We start from the raw sequence: 22,147 nt of genomic DNA on the forward strand, positions 1-22,147 counted from the left end.
TTAACACTTGAAATTTCGGGGTTGTGACAAGGCATACCTAAAAAGGGTTGTCGGCGTAAAACAAAAGAGTAAAAAAGGCTAAGGGTTCGTGAGGAGGCCGTGCGGGGGGCTGTGCAGGGGCTGCATGGGAGCTTGCAGAGGGCTTCGCAAGGGCCTCACAGGGGGCCTAGGTGCCAAGATAAGAGCTCGGCCAATTTTGATGTCATTAGGGGTAAAACCGGGCGGCGGACGGAACATCTTGGCGATACTACCAAGGTTGTAACTCGCGAACTGTTATAGTTTGCCACTCCCCTTATCTTGTAAGAGCGTTAGTTCGATTCAAAATTTGTGAAAACATCACCATATTTTAAAACAATGGAATATAGAGTGCATTACATGCAATGTTCTAAATATCGGGATATATCGGTGATATTTAGAAACCGATAGGATAAATGTCATATCGTCTCAATATATCGGTCAACTCAAAATATCGGGTCAACATGCGATATATCGGGTCAAACCGAGTTTTGCAATGCTCATGGCTCGGAGTCCTTTGGCGTTTTGCAATGCTAGTTTGCAAAGTGTTGATCAAAATCAATAGATGATGACCTAATTCGCCAAAGATTATGGAGAACAGAAACAGATGAATAATAACAACATCAAAGATTATATAAGTGTGCATTATGCCACACAAAGATCGTGTAAACCTGACTTATTCCACAGTTAAAACCGTAGACTTATGTAGGTAGTGTCATGTAGTATGTAATGTGTTACATTGCATTAACATATTGCTTTTGGTAATGAAACCATAAATGCATCGAGACATTCTCGTATGTTAATTTACTTAAACTACATGAGAATTTTATAGCCAATAATTGGATTGAAATCTTGATCATGAAATCAATTCAAAGTGTAACGACTAAGTAACTATAGTCACACTTGCGGAGTGAATATATTCACAAAAACTTGGGGAAATAGACGGATTTGTAGTCATTCAGACTATTAACTGAAGTATTTATGTTTCATTATTTTCACTTTATAACTGCAATGTTTAATTGCTTTAAAAATCCGTAATTGTGAGAGGATATTTTCGTGTTCTTCCATATAATGAGTGTCTTATTTCAAGACTTCTCATATCTAACTCTTGTATATTTTGACCATATTGTTTCTGTCTTTCAATGAAACGATGTTGCACCAAAGGAAATTAATCCGGACTAGGTGCATAAACACATCAAATATAAAAATGTCAAATTTCAGGCGCATGTTGTGGTCAACAAAAGGGAAGATTCATTATGTATCAATATATGATATAACTTCTCAGTACTGAATCAGAGGTCAATTCCCAAATTATGGTAACTCAACTCAATAAACCGTATGATGTAAGCGAAAATTTTAAAACATATATAAGTGAAAATTTTCGTCACAATGGTATAAGTGAAAATTTTCGTCACAAACCAATGATATAAGCGACAATTTCCGTTGCAAACTGATGTTTGTCCCTTTTTTAAAACATGTAGCTACACATAATGGATACGGATGGTAACAACAGCACTCCCAGCCGCTCCTAAAACTCGGTACCAGAGGAATTATATCCTTGTATACCACCCGAGAAAGCAAAAGAATTTGATTGAAAATGAAAGAGAGGTTGAAAGTCCCTGATGAAAAACAAAATTCAGAGGAATTTAAATTTGCATGAAAGCAACAATGTTTACTAAAACATATTGTTTGCCATATAAATAGCGTAATAGTTACTCTTGCTTAATTCCACGGTCATGCTTGAATCCACGAATATGTGTCGCGAAGTAACTCTCGCAATTCAATTTCGTATTGTCATGTGATAAATTTCACCAAAATGAAAACATATGGTTAGTTTAAATTCATCACATTAGAAAACCAGTAAAATTGAAATGAAAATTATTGTGACGAGTACAAAACACTTTTTACCTAAGGCAAAATTACCATGCCTTTATTACCATTTTACCATTTATCCAGAGGTGAAAATCCTTCAAATTGGGTCGGGTATGGGCAAACCTAATGGGTTGGACCCATGAATCTGGGTCGAGGGTAGAGACGCCAAGTGTCGGCGCTGGTTGGACGTTGCGCACATAAGGTAGGGGCGACGGTCGGGACGGCGTCACTAGGTTGACGACGATTGTTCTGGGTATGAGCACCGAGGCGACAGGACCGATCCGGTCTGGGCAAGGAGCGCATCGCTTCGTCGAGGGGTTCTACCGCCGATCTTTTCCGCAGAAGAGTGACGATGCAGCGGGTCGTCGATGAGAAGGAAATGGGGTGGGAGGTCCAATCAAGGCAGATCGGAGATTGAGATGTGGTGCCCAGATTAGAAATATGGGTGCCCAGTTGAAGTCCCAAATTTTTTTTCATGACCAAATGAATTTTAGTTGTCTTTTGCCAAATTTTATTTTCATGGTAGAAGAAATTTTTTTAGAAACTTGGGTTCTAGACCTAGGAACTGAGGGTTTAAACTACGTGCTGATAACGTGTTACAGAATAATATAATACGCATCAAAATCAGGAGAAGCATCATCTTTATTCATTGATAAGTAGGCCTTATATATAGGCATTACATTGAGTATTTCAGTATTTCGTAGAATAAGGGATTATATATCATTCTTTATCTAGACTAACTTATACTAATTAAAACAAGATACACTAGAAGATTACGAAGAGTAATTCTACTAAAACACTCATACATTTTTTGTTAGCATTTGTGATTTGTGTATATACTGTGATTGTAATATATATATATATATATACACAAACTACATATATTGGATAATGTACTTGGAACTTGTGTTATTAAGATAAATTAACGTGTGCTGAACATGGTATCCTATGTACCCTAATAAAATTAACTAGAGAATCACAATTAAAATGACTTAATACAGATTTATTTCAGACCCAAATATCTTTTTAATTAAATACAATAACTAATATGCTAACGAGTCGAACTCGCAACATTTCACTGATAAGAAAATACTTATGCCCCTAAAAAAAATATTTATGCCACTAGACAAATTGATAGGGCATGACCCAAATGTTTTTATATAAAGACATGCATTAACCAGATTTCAATGTATTTAACCAAAAAAAAAACCAGATTTCAATGTAAAGACAAGGTAAATTTACTATTCCATTGAAGTTCAATAAGCTGGAATGCTGGATAGCCTCTCTACCAAGTACCAACTGAGAAGGTCGCTGACTCACTAGTGAGCATATCCATGAAGCTTCGCAGCAACTGCATGCAACGTACGTAAGATGTGATCACCGCGATAAGCAGGTTCTGTATACTTTTCCGTTGATTTCCAAGTCTAAGTAGTCAATTATGGAAAATTCTAATATACGTCACTGATGCCTTGAATCGAAAAAGCATTTGGGCAATGACAGCAAAGGCATGACCTCACCTATATCCTCCGAAACTAAATAATTAAGTTTTCAGTGTTATTTATCTAAAGAACAAACCACATGCATGCAAATGCATATAAATATACATGTTCATCAGCTGAGCTTTTCATTCCAATACGGTAACGATCCTAAAATTTTGAGCCTAAAAACTCAAAATTTCAAAATCGTTAAACACCAAATAATCTCGATAAAATCGAAATCATTTAAAATGCCACAGCGGATCATCTCTGAGTTCAAAATACAACTCAGTCAAACTGATTATTACAAACCAAATTATAATTCAACATTATAACAAATGTAAATGTATAATCCTCACAACAACCTCACAAGATAGTCACACAAAATCCTCACACAAGCTGGAGATAAATAACTTCAAGTCCTCTGAGCGGTCCGTCAATTCCCGCTAATCCACACCTGCGGAGTTATCCACTACACCATCGAATTGGTGCACCGGGATTGTAAACACAAACCCGGTAAGCTTTACAGCTCGTATGAGTAAAATGAAAATATAACTCGCATATTAATATATATACAAAAATCCACAAATCAAACAAATATAAATGCACTCATGAGTCAATGGACGGCACATCTGGTTGTCCCAAAGAAATATGAAAAGAAGCGCTCATGAGAAATTAAGTAACCATTCTGGTTACCCAAATGCATTTATAATACGGGTACCAAGAACGCTGGTACACATCTGTTACCCCTCTCGTAATACACCGCCGATATTGGATAGCCACCCGCTACCCAACATCCAAAACAATCTGAGTACCCATGAGCAGATAACCACCCGTTACCTCACATGCAGTACTACGGCGGACAGACTAGAGCTCTAACTGTATCGTAACTTTCGCCCGGCCAAAGGCTAGGTTTCGACTTGCCAAACACGTACAATAATCTCACATCATATTGTACCAAACATCAGGTCCGAAGACAATTCACATTTTAACAATCTCAATGTTAAAATCACGTACAATAATCTCACATCATATTGTACAAATCAAAATCACATGCTCGTTATATCTTGTCATCAAAATGACATCATCACAATAAATCATAACAGTATATTATATAGCAAACTATATATATATATATATTTATTTACCATTTATACAATGCATATATATAATCCACTATATCATATACATATCATAATTTATAAACACGTCCGAAGACAAAACGTTTAACAAACCCCATTTTAAAATCACATGCACGTCATCGGAATGACATATTTCAAATGAATTCATAACAGTATATATTATAACAAACCATATATATATGTACTTATTACCATTTATACGATATATATATATATATATATATAATCCACTATATTGTATACATGTCGTATTTCAATATTTAAAACACTTGCAAAAATCGTGGAATTACCGCAAGGGTAGATTCGTAAATATGTGAGATTTTACTCACCTTCTTTCCTGTGTGCAACTTCCACGACCCTGAAAGTAATTTCCTCACTCGTTTCGTCAGTCACCTAATAGCACGATAAATGCTTAGAAAATGATACTTAAAATATCAGGTAACGAGTTCAGCACAGCTAAGTATTGTTCATAAAACATTGTTCACGGAACACTGTTCATGTTTACTAATCACTGTTTCCTACAAACCACTGTTCACAGTTACTGTTTTTACCAAAATATTGTTCACAGTTACTGTTTTTACCATACCACTGTTCAAATTACTGTTACCGTTCACTATTCACAGTCACTTTTCACAGTTACTGTTACAGATCACTATTCATAGTTACTATTCATTCGGCGTTACTGTTCACCGACCGCCACCAATCATCACCAAATTTCACCACCACAACCTAAACAACATTTCCAACAACTTCCTAGTTGACACCAAGGTCTAAATCCGAGTCTAAACAGTTCAAACAACGAAGAACATAAAATCGGCACTATTCATAAACCATAGAAATTGAAATTTTGATTCCTTTGGTGGGAATGTTGCTGGGACTGAGACAAGCAAAACCCCCCAAGAATCTCGAGCCATGGTGGCCGGAGGAGGCGACGCCGCCACAGCAGTAACTTTCGGCGGTTGCTACACCGTGTGTGGTTGTCGCCGGAGTGCAAGGCGTAGCCCAAAAGATGGAGCTCGTCGAGCCCGTCAGTTTGATAGGTGGCACGACACGAGGCGACGTCGGATGGTGGAGAAATCGGCCGGAGAAGGTTTTTGGGTCGGGTGAACAGTACCCGAGCTCGGGTGAACAGTACCCGAGCTGATTTTTAGAAAAAATCGGATTTTCTGATTTTTAATCTCCTCTTCTTCTTTTTATACTATTTCCAAAATCGGAAATGAACTTCCGACGTTAATAACTTTCGCGTCCGACGTCCGATTCGAACGCATGACGTGTCCACGAATTCGTATCGATGAGCTCTACGACTTTCGTGAAGGAAGTTTTCACAACCGAGCGACGGAATAAAAGTCGATCTATACGTTGCGGTAACGTTACGTTTTCTAATTAAACGATCCGAGAACGTTTCCGTTTTCGTTTCAAAATGTCGCAAACCTCCAATTGTCGTCTTGAATTAATTTCACAAGTTTAACACTTTGAAAATAATCGACATTTAGTTTCTAAAAATTCGGGTTATTACAAATACCTTCACACAAATTATTCCTTATTCTGAGATAGATAAACTCTTTGCATCCCAGTAATATCCCAAATGAAGCAATCTGCTGAGCTAGTGTTCATCCCATCCCCTGGCATTGGCCACCTCGTGTCGACGGTGGAGGTCGCAAAGCTCCTCCTGTCTCGAGATGACCAACTCTTCATCACCGTCCTCATCATCAAGTTTCCCTACAGCCTGGACTCCATTGAGGCCTACATTGAGTCCTTTGCGGACTCTTCCATATCACCAGCAGAATATGGAGGCACAAGGTAACAGCACCATCAACTTTTTCAGCTTCATTAACAATCACCAAGCACAGGTAAAAGATGTTGTCGCCAAACTCATCGAGTCCGAGACCAAGACTCGCGTCGTCGGGTTTGTCGTCGACACGTTATGTACATCTATGATGGACGTGGCCATTGAATTTGGCGTCCCTACCTACATTTTCTTCACTTCTGGTGCAGCCATGCTCGGGCTCATGTTCCACCTTCAAGAACTTCGTGATGACCACAGAAAAAGCTGCATTGAGTTCAAGGACTCGACTGTTGATTTGGTGGTTCCAAGTTATGCTAACCCCTTGCCTGCTGCTAGAGTATTACCCGGTGTTCTTTTCGACAAGGAGGCCGGCAACGGGTTTCTCCACGTAGCCAAGAGATTTAGAAATGTGAAGGGTATTCTGATCAATACATTCTCGGAGCTGGAATCTCATGCCGTTCTATCTCTTAGTTCCAATATACAGATTCCTCCGGTGTATACGGTGGGACCTATAATCAACGTCAAGAGTGATGACAATAACGATCAGCTGGATTCCAAACGGTCGAAGCAGAAGTCTAATATCTTCAAATGGCTCGATGATTAGCCTCAGTCGTCTGTTGTGTTTCTGTGCTTCGGGAGCATGGAAAGCTTCAGTGAAGAGCAGGTGAAAGAGATTGCGCGCGCATTGGAGCAAGGAGGGTTTCGGTTTTTGTGGTCACTACGTCAGCCTCTCCCCAAGGGAAAGATTGGTATCCCCGTAGACTACGCCGATCACGAAGGGGTGTTACCTGAAGGCTTCCTTGATCGAACAGCGGGAGTCGGAAAAGTTATAGGATGGGCGCCACAAGTTGCCATCTTAGCGCATCCAGCGGTGGGAGGCTTCGTCTCCCATTGTGGGTGGAACTCCACTCTCGAGAGCTTGTGGTTTGGAGTGCCACCTGGCCCTTATATGCCGAGCAACAACTAAATGCATTCCAACTAGTGACGGAACTGGGGATAGCCGTGGAAATTGATATGAGTTACAGAAAGGATGGCCCAGTTGTTATGAGTTCCCAAAAAATTGAGAGCGGAATCAAGGATTTGATGGAGCTCGATAGTGATATAAGGAAGAGGGTGAAACAAATGAGTGATGATAGCAAGAAGGCTTTGATGGATGGTGCTTCGTTGGGACGGTTTATTGATCAAATTTTAAGCTCATGAACAATCAATATTTAATTGGGGATATGGAAGCTTTCCTAGCAAAAAAGCTTTTGATTGTTTTATTTGATGATCGAATAACTACCATTTATCTTGTATGCTTTCATGAATTTAAGACTACTTTTTCATTTATATGATACATCCTTGTATTGGAGCATGATGAGATGAATAATGTTTTTGTTTTTGTTTTTGTTTCTGTTTAGTGAAACTGCATGTTCCTACTGTTTTTACTTACTAAGTGACTAAGTCCTTATTTTTAAACTTTTTAAATAGTGAGATACTTCAGAAATATAATTTTTTTAATAAACAGAAACCCACACCTTAAAAAAAGAAAATTAGAAGTTCAACAAAACAAAAGAGGTATTTGTATATTGATAACAGTACAAAATGATCTCTTTCAGGAAAATACAAGAGGATTATTCTTACACTAAAGCAGAGCAAAAGGGGTACGACTCCACTTTTTTTGGAATGCAAATTTGCACTCGTAGACACCATTGTGTGGCCATGATCCTCATACAAATTACGTCCTTCACTGATAACGTGTAAATTTTTACGTCCAAAAATTTTACTATTGTAATTATTTTATAAGTATGATCAGAAATAAAATATCAACGGTCAACTATAAGATTTAAGATCAACTCTACTAGAGAAACCCGTTAATGCTTGATGGAATGTCCGTAGACCAGTGAATCAGTGATGCTCAACTTTGTCAAGTGCATTGTTCGTAGTCAGTACATATTAGCGGTTGAAATTTTATACTAATGCATAGAATAATTTTCAAATAACATGTGCCCAGGAATTGATCGAGTTTGAGGCAGTGGTAAGGTCAAGCATCTGTAAAGAAGAAAAGTCAAATTATGCTGCAAGCTTTTCAACCTTACTGACGGCATCGGAAACTTCAAATTATGTATGAAAGATTGTTTGCCAAGAAAAATATATGTTGTTGGATGGAACAATCAAGTGAATCAACAAACAAATTAGCATTTAGCATTAGTATGAGCAACGCAATGACATCATATCAATACATAGATTGTTTGCCAAGTTGTTCTTATCATATATGTATACAAATAAGTACCTACTGCAGAGACGTATTAGAGTTGGCTTAGAACAATCTCAATATCCCAAAAATGGAGAAACCTGCAGAGCTCGTGTTCATCCCATCCCCTGGAATAGGCCACTTGGTTGCAACACTCGAGATTGCAAAGCTCCTAGTATCTCGAGACGAGAAAATCTCCATCACTTTCCTCATCATGCGGTTTCCCTCTCTTTCCAAAGACACTGATGCTTATGTCGAGTCGTTTGCAGACTCTTCTTCTCCTATATCACAACGCATCAAGTTCATATACCTCCCACAGTTCAGTATGGACAATACGAATGGACATGCCGGCACTACCTTGCTTGATTTCATTGAAAGTCAGCAACCTCATGCTAAAGACGCCGTCGCAAAACTAATCGAGCCCAAGACTCGGCTTGCGGGGTTCGTCGTCGATATGTTTTGTGCCTCTATGATCACCGTGGCCAATCATTTTGGGGTTCCTAGCTACGTGTTCTTCACCTCCAGCGCAGGCGCGCTCGGGTTATTTTACCACCTCCAAACGCTGCGCGATCAAGAGGGTATGAATTGCGCCGAGTACTTCAAGGACTCCGACGCTGAGTTGCTCGTCCCCAGTTTCGTCAATCCCTTGCCGGCTGCTAAAGTCCTACCTGGCAGGGTACTCGTGAAGGAAACAGCTGAATCATTCCTCAACATTATGAAAAGCTTTAGAGGTACAAAGGGTGTTCTGGTGAACACGTTCACAGACCTAGAACCGCATGCACTTCATGCTCTTTCATCTGATCCCGAGACCCCTCCCGTATATCCGATAGGTCCCGTACTTAACCTGAACAGTAATGAAAGTCGTGTGGATACTGACGAGGGCAAGCAGAAATCTGATATAATGAAATGGCTTGATGATCAGCCTCCGCTGTCTGTAGTGTTCTTGTGCTTTGGAAGCATGGGAAGCTTCGGGGAGGACCAAGTGAAAGAGATCGCCCATGCACTCGAGCACACAGGCCATCGGTTCTTATGGTCGTTACGCCAGCCCCCACCCAAGGGAAGATATGGTCTTCCAACTGAGTACGATGACTTCACCGGAGTCTTGCCGGAAGGGTTCCTCGATCGAACAGTTGGGATTGGAAAGGTCATAGGCTGGGCACCCCAAGTTGCCGTCTTGGCTCACCCATCGGTTGGCGGGTTTGTATCCCATTGTGGGTGGAATTCCACGCTTGAGAGTCTTTGGCATGGTGTGCCGGTTGCAACGTGGCCTTTGTACGCGGAGCAACAACTAAACGCATTTGAGCTGGTGAAGGAATTGGGATTGGCAGTCGAAATTGATATGAGCTATAGGAGCAATGGTTCCGTTGTTTTGAGCTCGAAGGAAATAGAGAGAGGAATAAGAGAGGTGATGGAACTAGACAGTGATATAAGAAAAAGAGTGAAACAAATGAGTGAAATGGGGAAGAAGGGTTTGATGGCCGGCGGGTCGTCATACTCTTCCTTGGGACATTTTATTGATCAGTTATAGTCCTTGATTATATTTGGGGTTTAAAATGCGTTAGGCCTTCCTTAAGGCTTTCAGATGTACTCCCATTCTTTGTGTTGGGTCTTATCAGTTGCTGGATTGAATAGCAGTTAATTATAAAATAATACTACATGCTTTATCTAGTACATGGGAAAGATTTCAACTGACTTGGTTCAAATTTCATCATTTAATCATCAATATCTTAGGCTTTCAGTATAACTGATCAATCTCTAAGATAGTTCCAAAAAAATCTTAGGCTTTCAGTATAGAGGATCCTCAATATCAAAACTGGTGAAAAGTTAAAGAATTACGTACTGTCCCATAATAGATGGTATTGTACTATAATGGATGGTTTGCAAGTGAAAATGTAAGTCACCGACTGTTTTGTTGGAAATGAATGCCTTTCTCCCAACATAAGCATCAAAGCGAGGAGTCGGCACCGATAATAAAGAGAAATGGGGCTTTGTAACTGAATTTTAAGAATTGCTTAAGGCCTAGACCATCTCATTCCAAAATGTCGATGTCGATTTTGTGTCGTTCCTTCACTCTTGGGAAAGGCCGGATATACCATGCGAGTTTTGCTTAATGGTAGATCAACTTAAGCCAAACAATGATCCATAAGTATATGGAAGACCAACCAGAAACAAAGGAAGCCAAGTATAATGTATTAATGTTCATCAGCTTTTGGACAAGAAATTCAACAAGTTTCTAAAATCCCTTTCTTATTTTGTAGAGTCGAAGTCGCACGAGTGAAAGGCTATTTTGTATGAGTTCTACATCACTAGAGTGGCAACGCCCTACTGGTTACTTGGGCCAACTTCTTTGATTGTACGTGATGCTTGTTTTCATCAAAACTGCTAAGGTTCGATCTAGTGTCATTATTAAAATAATAAGTAACCAACTGCTATAAGTTTCAAACTGGTACGGTAAAAGTATGTTTCATTTTTTTCACACAGACAGTTACAAAATTTGAAGTGCTTCCCAAATGTATGGCTCTGTGGCGAAACCATGGAGGAGAAACAATTTAAAGCGGTGCGGAAAAAGTTGACAAAACAAAAGCAATAGTCCCTATTCTAGCAAGAAATTTAACTGAACAAAAATGATTGACGGTGTTCCAGTTATGCCCATTTGGCAATAAGAGACATGCAACCAGCTCCAAAGAGAAGTGATACATTAGCCCCAACTTGAAGCTTTACATTCTTCTGCATTTTCGGGTTCATAAAATCAGCCGCTAGGAGATCAACCAGAGACATGTAGATTAAGATTCCGGCTGATGCTGCATTAAAAAGCCCTTCAAGTATGAGAGCGGTTGGACTGTTTTCCTCGTAAATGCTTGATATTCCAATACCAATCCCGATTCCGACGGGAGTTGTAAGCGAGAAGAACAACACCATGATTATAGTTGTCAATCGTGACTCTCTCGCCTGCAGCAAAATTAAAAGACAAAGTTTTAATTACTTGACCTTTTCAACTTGACTTGATAGCCATACATGTCGCTAAATCACTATACTTAACATCATTTTCCTACATATGTTGACTTGTGACTTATTTTCGCATAAATCGGCTGAATGAAAAAACAGAAGCTAGAATTAATGAGAAAAACGAAGATGCAGTTACTGAGGGAGAAGCTACCTGAGCTATGCAACCACCAAGTCCCATGCCTTCAAAAAATTGGTGGAATGTTAAAGCCGCAACAAGAGGTCGAATTGTTTCGGGACTTTCAGAAGCACCTAACGAAATTCCAATAATCACCGAGTGCACCACAATTCCCAACTCCAAAACCTGCATTATATATATGAACCAAAAGTATACATAAAACACAACAAATATTATCAAAATTATATATATAAGTAATTAAACAAAAAACTTCAAAGCGAAGTCAAGAGTAACCGAGTAATTAGGTACCTTTGAGATTACTCTGTGCCGAAGAAGTTGTGACTCGGCGGAATTGGTATCAAGTGAACCATGAGAATGGCCATGAGTCCCATGTGTATGAACATGTACGTGACCTTCATGCTCACCATCTTTCTCTTCATCTCCATTAACCTGATTCTGAGCATTTTTGAAGTGAGACCTGTTGAAGTAAGAAGTTGCAATGGAATCCACCATCAAAGTTCCAATGGCGGCCATCATGGCCACGAATCCAGTAAAGGGAAACTTCCCCCAAGGGTTATCTTTCAGGCAGGGCGACGTCAAGTTTTCAAAAGCATCCGGAAGCACGTGGATGAATCCGGTGGCCAATATGACGCCGGCTGCGAAGGCTTTGATGATGAAGAAGATATTCTTTTCCGGTTGTAAAGCCGGAATCGTCTTCCCTAGAATTGGGATACAAACGCCGACTGCACCAGCCACCAGTATGGAAGCGATTGCACCAAGTTTGTATTTTAAGGCTTCACTTTTGTTACCACCTTCATCTTCGGCTTCGCACGTACACTCTGCGGAAACAAAGGCTGGAAGTATAAGGAGGAGGCAAAAGAACGAGAGGAGGCCATTCTTTTGAAACTTCTTCATTGTCAAGGGGATAGTCCGACAGTGAAGGAAGACTCTTCTGTAAGAGCTAGGTTCAATCTCTTCCGATGTAACACTTAAGGGACCCGAGCTTTATAAAGAGATATGAAAAGGTCTGTGTGTTTCGAAGTTGTTTTTGATTTAAGAGATGGAATCAAAAAAAAAAATTATGAGCTCATGATACAAATAAAAATTACTACGCTTTGTGATTCTGAATCCTAATTCTAATTCTAAATAGAGTTTGCTTTGTGATACAGTTTGGGAATTTCCGAAAAGATATGAAAGGCAAGTATTTGAGTTGTGCGGAAACTCCCAAGTATTAATAACCAGTGTCGAAAGAATGTCGACATATCATGGAAAATTGGAGGGAAGCAAGAGTATTCACATAGAGATTAGAGAGTCAACTACTGAAATATGGGGTTGTGAAGAAAAAGTGACGAAACTATGTATTTTTCAATTGGATTTCAATATCCTAATTCTAATTCTAAATAGAGTTTGCTTTGTGATACAGTTTGGGAATTTCCGAAAAGATATGAAAGGCAAGTATTTGAGTTGTGCGGAAACTCCCAAGTATTAATATCCAGTGTCGAAAGAATGTCGACATATCATGGAAAATTGGAGGGAAGCAAGAGTATTCACATAGAGATTAGAGAGTCAACTACTGAAATATGGGGTTGTAAAGAAAAAGTGACGAAACTATGTATTTTTCAATTGGATTTCAATAGACAGTATTGAAGTTCGTTCCAATTTCTACAGTTTTTTCTTTATTTGATTCTTTTCTAATCGTTTTCCTAATTCTTAGAAACAAAGAAGATATTGTATCAATATGAACGAAAATTAAAAAGTAGCATTCGATCGAAGCCTTTGCGGCCGGTGTCATATTGGAAAAAAAAATTCAGTGCTTCCAGAAAATTACGTGACAATGTCTAGTGGTCTTCATCACCTGTTATATTTTGACATATAGATTTATTACACCAAAATTATAATTTTATATATTTTTATTATTTGTGAAATGACCTTCATGAGTATTGATCATTTTAAACTAAAATTTCGAGTTTTGAGTTTAGAGTTTAGAGTTTATGATATAGGGTTTATGATTTAGGGTATAAGGTTTAAGATTTAGGGTTTAGAGTTTATGGTTTAAGGTATATGGTTTTAGAGTTTAGCGTATTAGAATGTATGGTGTATGATTTTAGAAAGAAACTCAAAATAATGTTTGATAAAATAGCTTAAATATGATTTCTTTTAATTAAATTATAAATGTCAAATAGTGATTGAAAAATGAGTACCACTAGACATTTACACGTAGTTCTTCTGCATCAGTGCATCAGTTGCATGACCGTCCTAGCTACTTGCATCAGTTGACACTGAACACACCCACTAGGGATCCTGCTGTGACAAGTTTTTAAAATTATTATAGTATTGGTCGCTGAATAAGTACGTTCGTTGTTACTTGTTCGTTTCATTTCATACTAGATAAACAAAAGTTTTAATCTCTACGTGAACTGATTTACTTGTACAAAGCAGAATTATGCAAAAACAATCACAGTATCACACAATGACACGAACAATTTGCTTAATAGTATGCAAGTAAATAAAGTAATAAATCAATCTCTAGCTAGCTACGAATATGAAGAACCCACCATCAAAAGGATAGTCCTTATCTTTGTGGATGGGTCGATGGGATATGAACCAGAATACCAGATCATCAAGCCCCACACTCGCATTTGGTCCAAGTAAAAACCATTGATCGATCATCTCCAATCCATTCAAAAGATCACCTACAACTTCAAAATAATCGAGGACCGACGACCGAAGTGGGAAAGCGTGAAGATGAGCACAAAGAAGCAGCAAGCAGTTCAAAATAAGAGCTTGATCATCAAAATGTTGAATCATCAGAGTTGATCAATTGATCAAAGAGATAAGTTTCCATAGTATAGTGCTAGTCGTACAATATATTCTCCATTTCTTGTACTTTAATAAACTCTGGGTTGACTTGCCTACAGTTATATAAGCCAGTTTGTGCGCACTCTGCAGTCTGCACAAGCAAAACTTATATCTTGGCCTTAAATAATGGAGTTTTAGGACATAATTGTGAGAAGCCACATAACAGTTGTTTTACTCAGCTAGCTATATAGTAATCTCGTGCCTGAACATATTTCACAGGGTTCCAAATTGATCAGACTTGTAGAATTGTTTGAAAAAAAAATTAAAGCTTGATTTCGATTATTCAAAGAATGTTGACATAACCTGGACAATAAGACATGACGAGTAGCAACAGATATCATCTACAGTCTACGGACTGCATCAACTTGGACGGTAAACGATAGAATTTATGAAATTATGTGATAGTAAGAGTATGCCAGTTTGTGTTGATACAAAGTCATGAACAAGCGTGTATCCAAAAGAATTGTCATAAACAAGCCAACTAATAGCGACCCCTTATGACTAGGACGAACAAATCGTTTTCGATGAACATGCAAAGCTGACATAATCTACATCTTTTTTAACAGAGTATTGTGACTCTTAAGCTCGTGAAGAAAATCTACGGTTCAAGTATAGCCACAACAAAAGTTTGAAAAAGCGTTAGACAGTACGTAGGCAGACAACTACCTCTTAGCGCCAAGACAGCTTGGCGGCGCCTAGGCAGATTCAAATTATTAAATATTTATTTATTTTTATACATGTATTTAAACTAGAGTTTTTTGTTTAAAAAAGTCACATTTCACACATGTAATTAGAAAAAAATCGGTAGGATTTACAAATTATAAAAAAAAATCATCTTTTAAAAACTCTTAAAGCATTGCCAATAATTTTGTTAAATATTACAATATTGCCACTTAAAAAAAACACTTTTTTTTTCTTTGTTGGCTTCCTCTGCCGAGGCTCTCCAAGAACGAAGACAACAACGTCACAACCATAGCAATATGTACTAGATCGGACCAGAGAAGGCAGCCATGCGAGAAACCGAACTCGGCATTGTTGTAGGAAAAGAAGGTGGAGGCGGGATAGTCCGGGAAGAGTTCGGAGGCGACAGGAGGAAAGAGGACATGGCGGCGAACAGTCGGGTTCTGGGGTGGAGGATCTTGACGAGAGAGAGGAGGAGATGGATTATGGAGCCGCGAACAGTCAGGTTTTCCAGAAAAAGCTTGGTCACTGTACGCAAGGTGGAGATGAAAGGTGGAGGCGCCGGTTGGAGAAGATGCAGTTTTGGGTGCCCATAGCAATTCTATGGGTGCCCGTCATAATTACAAAATTTGACCCCTTTAGTTACAATGTCGCCCACATATAGCAGTCACAACGATTGTCACAGTGGGAGTCACACCACCTATCACACTACTTGTCACAGAACAATATTTGTGTGATAGGTACTGTGGCTGAGGGTGTGGCATCACATTAATATCGATATCTAGATGATATAAGTTGATTTGAGAAGTTTAAGATCGCATAACAGTAAACAAAGGTTCGTTATTTCTAGTCATTCTTCTTCTTCTTCTTCATCATCTTGTCACAATAGTCACATAAAATAGTGTGACAACGGGTGTAACAGTGCGATAGGTAGTGTGACAGCGGGTGTGATAGGTAGTGTGACAACGGGTGTGACAGCAGGTGTGCAGGTGTGATAGGTAGTATGACAACGGGTGTGACATCGAGTGTGACAGCGGGTGTGATATGTAGTCATTGTAGTGTGACAGCGGATGTGATAGGTAATGTGATAGTGGGTGTGATAAAAGGTGTGACAGGGGGTGTAACATGTAGTGTGGCACCGGATGTGACAACAAGTGTAACAGGTTGTGTGACAACGAGTGTTATAGGTAGTGTAACAGAAGGTGTGACAGTAGGTGTGATAGTAGTTGTGATAGATAGTGTGACAACGGCTGTGATATGCCGAGAGGAAATGTCTAAATATGCAAAATTATGAAAAAATTTAAAGGAGATTGGTATAAGTATGCTAAAGAATGAAGATAATAGAATTAGGGAACCTTGAGCTCCGATTTCGTCGGAATTTCTTGGAGTACCCCAATCGACGGCAGCAACCCTTTGCGAGGGTTGCGGCACCTTGTACTGTTGTTGGTTTGGAGTGGGTAGGGTATCAAATTAACGAGGGGAGATAGGTTTTTCCAACGATACCAACAACTCTCAAATTCATTACCGGACGACAAAGTTATGGCCGAAATTACAAGAAGAATGAAAAAGAATAAGATGATGAAAAAAAAAACTAAAATTATCTGTAAAATATTTAAAAAATGACTATTTTCTAATTTTTTTTTTTCTAAACTTAGTGTATTTTTTTATTTTTTCTAAACTTGTTGATTATTTTCTAATTTCTAATAAATTGAGATTACATTTTTATAATTGAGAAATCAGTAGTGACTTTTTTATAATTTAAGATGAGAAATTGTACTTTAATCTAATTTGACCCTTAAACTATTTATATGATTAAAAATATATAATAATGCTCAATATTAATTTTCAAAATAGTCTAAACTCAAAATTACTTAAGTTCAAAGTTCATAACCAAAAATATTAAAATAAAAAGTAAATTGTAAAACAAATGCAAAAATAAATCTCAAGTTTTTCTTCTCCAAATCTTTCACTAACTTCTTCGGTATCGGAATCAAACTCAATATTCATTTTTATTTCTTAATCTTTCATGTCATCATCCGAAATAAAATCTTCGTCATGAAATTCTTTTACTTCTACTGCGTTATAATTTCTAAAAGTTTACCGATTTTAACCACCACGGACCGCCGATGAACGCCATGGAACGTCGTAGACCACCTATGACTGCCAAGGAACGGCGTGGATCACCTATTCTTTTACTTCTATTGCGTTGTAATCTTTTTATTTCTAAAAGTCCACCGATTTTAACCACCACGGACTGCCGAGAAACGCCGTGGACCACCTATGACCGCCTAAGCGACCGCCAAATCTCTCGAATACTACGAATAATCGAATAGGCAAAAAACATGATGGTGACCCACTTCCTAACGCCGTGGTCCACCTATGACCACCTAGGTGGCCGCTTTTTAGAACAGTGGCCACAACAAGCAGAAAGGCAAAGATGAAAAGCATCAAATCTATAACTGGGTGCGAAATGATAAGGATACTCTAACCAGACTGAAGTCTGGGGATTAAAGGCTGAAATTACACCACAAGTATTTTTAGTGACTGGTGCTTCCCAGTGTAAATTCAGGAAATCATGTCTCACCACCAAAAAGAAATCGTATAGTAGTTTACAGAACTTCATGAACAAGCAGTGACAGTTCAGCAACCAATATATACTGCAAGCATGGAAAAGAGTCCCCTACTTCTTTTCTTTGTCACTATTTTATTTCTCCTCTTTTTCTTTCTGACTCTGTCCGTTACCACTGCCCTCTCTCTCATTATTTGAGTCTTTCCCATATACCTCTTCATAATACTCTTCATCGTCATAATATTCTTCCTCATCATAATCCTCTTCATCTTCATCATCGTAATATTCTTCAGCATCATCATCGGTAATCTCCTGACCATTCTCCAGCAGACCTGCTGACTGCTGCCCTCTCAATCGCTCTTGAAATCTATCTATAATGGCAGTGCCCTGAGATAATTCCACATTATGAGGCCAAGAATAGCAAAAATAACAACTTCTATATTGATAGATATCTGTTCATAGTGACTGGCTTACCATTTTATGGCAACCTTCTTCAAACATCTCAAGAAATCCAGCAACCCAGCGATCAGCATTTTCTACCCATTCATTACGATGCATAGCAACTGTTTGAATCTATAATCTCAAGTAAGATATATACAGCAGTCAAAAACATATACGAGCACTGGAGAATAGATAACAAAAGAACGAACTAGAGGTTAGCAACAACATCGTGATGGCTTGGAGCATGACAAATTAGATAAGAGGATTGTTCAGCCAGACTTAAAGTAACAGACTGAACTACATGATAATTCAATGTGTGAGTACAAATGCCTTGGAAGAAAGCACAAAAACCAAAATGAACCAGATAGGAAGTTGGGATGAAATGGAATCAAGAAATCTGAAAGATTGGAACTGGAAATTGATTGGTGATCAGGAACCCGTTAGGTTTATGCTACGGCACGATTCCTTCTGGACAAGAAAACAGAAACATTTTGTAGTTGTTTGCTTTCCTTTTCTCTACAGCATAAGAAACTACAAAATTAAACCTTTGTGTGTATCTGCGCGTCTGTATGCAGGTGTCACTCAAAAAGATTTAAACTCTTTGAGACTGAATTGGTAAACTTCAGAATAGCTGGACAGTGGACACAAAGAGGTTGTACAGTAGCTGGAAACTTTTCTATTCCCTCAAACTCTGTCCAGTCAGTCCTATAACTGTTTTCCTCTTGATGGAAAAACAAAACTTGCAGTGAGAGAAGTACTCAAAAAACACACCCCTCCTTGTAGAAAGAGAAGAATCAGGAGCTAACAAACAGGAAGATAGCAGCTTGACAAAAATAGAAAACAAACAATGAAAACACCTAATTATTCAAAGCACAGAAGCTGCAGCTCTCAAAATACAACTCAAAGTACTTCTTGTCTAAGTGCTTCATTCGTCAAAGATGCTCTTCAACAATAGATGTCATGCCTTGCATATAACAGCAGAGTCTACATTACGTCCAAGGGGGCATGCAATGAAAATGCTAAAATAAACCCTAATTGTGTTGGACATATCCAGAATTTAGATGTGGGGGTGGGCTAATTTAATGATGTTCCTCTCTGTTGGATGAAGCCCCAATAAAATCTCACTTTCGTTCATGTCTCCATAGTCTAATGTGCACGAGATAACTGGAAAGAAAAACGAAAAGAAGATAGAAGAGGAAATATGGAAGAAACCTAAATTATTTCTGCTTAAACTGGTGATCTGGTATGTGGGAACTTTATGACTTAACCAACTAGTCTGTGTGGTTATATGATGCATGTAACTATCTATACAAGTGTTCCAGAGAAATTTCCCTTGGGCTGCAGCCCAGGTAGCCTTGAGCACAGATATGTCCCTGGCTCTCACTAGGCTCATTAAGTTCATTAGCAATGAGAATTACTCCACAAACAAAATGAGTAAGCCAAGAAATGCAAAGTGAGAAGGAACAATATCAAAAGGAAAGAATCACAGGCATGGTTAAAATGAAACTGGGAACAGAAAACTGCCAATTTTCCCATAATAACATAACAGCCAGAATAATGAACATATACATACACTGAGTTGTACATTACACAAGACAGGACCCCAGAACCATAGAGACACTTTATTAGAAGGAACGAAGTTCATATCTTTAAGAAAAGTAAATTTCTAATAATGATGAGCTTAATCATGTCAAACAAAGTTACACTTAAGTTCCTTATTATTTCCTCACTGCCTGTGATTATGGCAACTTAAAAGAGCAAAAAAAAAAACGGTTTTGAGCCCGAATAAGTTCCTCTACCATAAAAAAATAGCAAAAAATCTAAAACTTGGCAAACCAGTAAATTAGGTATCAATAAATCTCATCATAAAAGAAATGCCACATGAAAAGTTGATAGTCCGCATAAAAAGACCGGCAATATCATTCAGTCTGTCTAACCCAAGTAACCCCATCCCAATCCTCCCATTACAAGCAGTAATTACAGAACAACATGGACATACCTTTTCTCCAACTTTTTCTTGTTGTTCCTTCACTTTCTCCTGTAACTTCTTCAATCTCATGTTCACCCTCAATCGTTTTTCCTGTAGATATCACGGGAAAACAAAGGAAAAGAACTCATAAGGAGACTACATTCAGATATACACTAATTAGTAAGCACATAACTAAAGTTCTTGCCTTCACGAAACTAACTCCAAGCTCTTTTCTAGTATACCCACGATCCAAGTTACGCAACACATACTGGTTATAATCTTTTACAATCCTCATTATAATGTCTGATGTCGATATCCCTTCAGTTCTTTTAGTCTCCTTAAACCTGCCAACTGCTTTGACCTAAGAAAAGGAAACTGTATAAATTTCATAAACGAGACTCCATAAAAATCTGCCACTTGTTGGGCAATGCTTCTTTTCTATGAGCACCAAACCATTGAATGATGAACATTGTCAAAGAATAATGCGACACGGGAACAAAAGAAATGTAACTTTTATCTGAAACTTACAAATTCATATACATCCTTTCCTGCTCCACTTGCATCAGCATAACTGTACAAGACTCATCAAAGAGTATAAACGATTGCATGGTCAGTGTCATTAAAATAATGAAACTGTGGAACATACACAACTACAATTGATACCAACATCTAAGTTATACCATAGCTTATAAAGAAACAGGAGAGCAGGATATTGAGTTAAAATCATGGCTTCAGAAATTAAAGTCAACAAGAAGCAGCATGGTTGAAAGTGAGAATTTCAAATATCCTTACGGTAGAGAGTCATGGGCTACATATTCGATATTATGTTTGTCAAGAAATTCTTGATTGATTACCCACGGTGCATCAGGAATGACTTCATCCACCCACCTACACAAATCAATTTGATTGTTTATGGTCTTGACCACACAACTCTATGGAATGAAAATCACACGATATATTATGTATACATGTATTAAAATGTCATCCTAATATATCCACAGAACCAAAAACATACTTTCCGGACAGGGTAGAGAACAGAAGATTTAGAGTGGTAGGAGAAACAATAAAGTAACAGAGAAACCATTATACTTGCAATGACGAAGAGATTCATATCGTTCGGACTCCGTCATAACAGTTTTCCCCTTATACTTGTGAGTGGTATCATCATTGCAAACACCAACGAGCAAATAGGTATTAGGGAACCTGAAGCCAGAATTTCAACTTGTAAGCAAAACACATCAATCTTAAAAAGTACCAATAGCAAGGCACACCTCCACCCACAAGGTACAGAGAATATCCCATTTTTTGCTCTCTACACTCTGCTGTAGTCCTGATATAATGCCTAGAACGAGTATCTTACATGTTCCCACCCTAAGAAGCATCCCCATACACATTCACATACTCGAAAATTACGATTTTAAACAAGCTTATACAACTCACATGAATCCAATAAGCCAATACAGCGCATTCACGTACAAACCTATAAAATGATTAATCACCACTCATCTTCAATTAATAAAGAATGAGATAAACCATAAACCAATGAAGAATCAAGCAAAATTCACAGGATAAGCAAACGATAACAGAAAAACAACAGATACCCAGATAATAAAACACAAAAAAGCTGCAAACTTCGCCAGAAAACAAAGTGAAGCCACCCAAATGAGAGCTACCCAGAATCGAGAACACAGCAATACATAAGAAAATGAAGAATAATAACGTACGATAATTTGGCTTGCTCAAGAGAGCGAGCATGGCCGAAGTGGAAGAGATCGTAGATCCCATCGGCGTATACGCGGACGAGACGGTTGTCGTCGGGATCGGAATTCCTAGTAGTAGTGGCGGTGGTGGGAGAAGTATCTTTGGGCTGAGCAGCAACCTCTGCCATGGATACAATCCAAACAGATTAAGAAGCTGAGTGTGTGTGGGGCTTCTTCACCACTTAAAGAAGCTGCTTCTGTGTTCTGCTTCTGCTTCTGCTTCT

At 38.5% G+C, this 22,147-nt stretch overlaps 2 protein-coding genes and 1 pseudogene across 2 annotated transcripts; 1 reads left to right on the plus strand and 2 right to left on the minus strand.

Moving 5' to 3' along the window:
- Positions 1 to 6,089: 6,089 nt before the first annotated feature.
- LOC126797253 (uncharacterized) lies at positions 6,090 to 10,196 on the plus strand (annotated as a pseudogene).
- A 774-nt stretch (positions 10,197 to 10,970) lies between these two features.
- Positions 10,971 to 12,796, minus strand: LOC126800621 (zinc transporter 1-like). The gene is made up of 3 exons (XM_050528012.1): positions 11,954 to 12,796; positions 11,681 to 11,830; positions 10,971 to 11,472 (listed from the first exon to the last, which is right to left on the minus strand). Exons 1-3 carry the CDS (start codon positions 12,557 to 12,559, stop codon positions 11,167 to 11,169), a joined length of 1,062 nt encoding a protein of 353 aa, XP_050383969.1. The 5' UTR covers positions 12,560 to 12,796; the 3' UTR covers positions 10,971 to 11,166.
- Positions 12,797 to 17,664: 4,868 nt separating this feature from the next.
- Positions 17,665 to 22,147, minus strand: LOC126801138 (choline-phosphate cytidylyltransferase 1). Its single transcript, XM_050528604.1, has 8 exons — positions 21,888 to 22,147; positions 21,253 to 21,366; positions 20,956 to 21,051; positions 20,692 to 20,734; positions 20,369 to 20,524; positions 20,194 to 20,274; positions 18,228 to 18,326; positions 17,665 to 18,140 (listed from the first exon to the last, which is right to left on the minus strand). The coding sequence occupies exons 1-8, from the start codon at positions 22,049 to 22,051 to the stop codon at positions 17,889 to 17,891; spliced, it is 1,005 nt and encodes a 334-aa protein (XP_050384561.1). The 5' UTR covers positions 22,052 to 22,147; the 3' UTR covers positions 17,665 to 17,888.

This window comes from Argentina anserina, chromosome 6 (genome assembly GCF_933775445.1).
Source record: "Argentina anserina chromosome 6, drPotAnse1.1, whole genome shotgun sequence".
Classification (NCBI taxonomy): domain Eukaryota; kingdom Viridiplantae; phylum Streptophyta; class Magnoliopsida; order Rosales; family Rosaceae; genus Argentina; species Argentina anserina.

What these genes read in the sequence shown, in the direction of transcription:
- LOC126800621 (XM_050528012.1), bottom strand. Translation starts at nt 12,559, where the DNA reads ATGAAGAAGTTTCAAAAGAATGGCCTCCTCTCGTTCTTTTGCCTCCTC. An exon ending in GGCACAGAGTAATCTCAAAG is followed by an intron (nt 11,831 to 11,953) that starts GTACCTAATTAC and finishes TATATAATGCAG; the next exon opens with GTTTTGGAGTTGGGAATTGT. An exon ending in TTGGTGGTTGCATAGCTCAG is followed by an intron (nt 11,473 to 11,680) that starts GTAGCTTCTCCC and finishes ATTTTGCTGCAG; the next exon opens with GCGAGAGAGTCACGATTGAC.
- LOC126801138 (XM_050528604.1), bottom strand. Translation starts at nt 22,051, where the DNA reads ATGGCAGAGGTTGCTGCTCAGCCCAAAGATACTTCTCCCACCACCGCC. An exon ending in GAATCTCTTCGTCATTGCAA is followed by an intron (nt 21,052 to 21,252) that starts GTATAATGGTTT and finishes TGATTTGTGTAG; the next exon opens with GTGGGTGGATGAAGTCATTC. An exon ending in AAGAAGGTTGCCATAAAATG is followed by an intron (nt 18,141 to 18,227) that starts GTAAGCCAGTCA and finishes GAATTATCTCAG; the next exon opens with GGCACTGCCATTATAGATAG.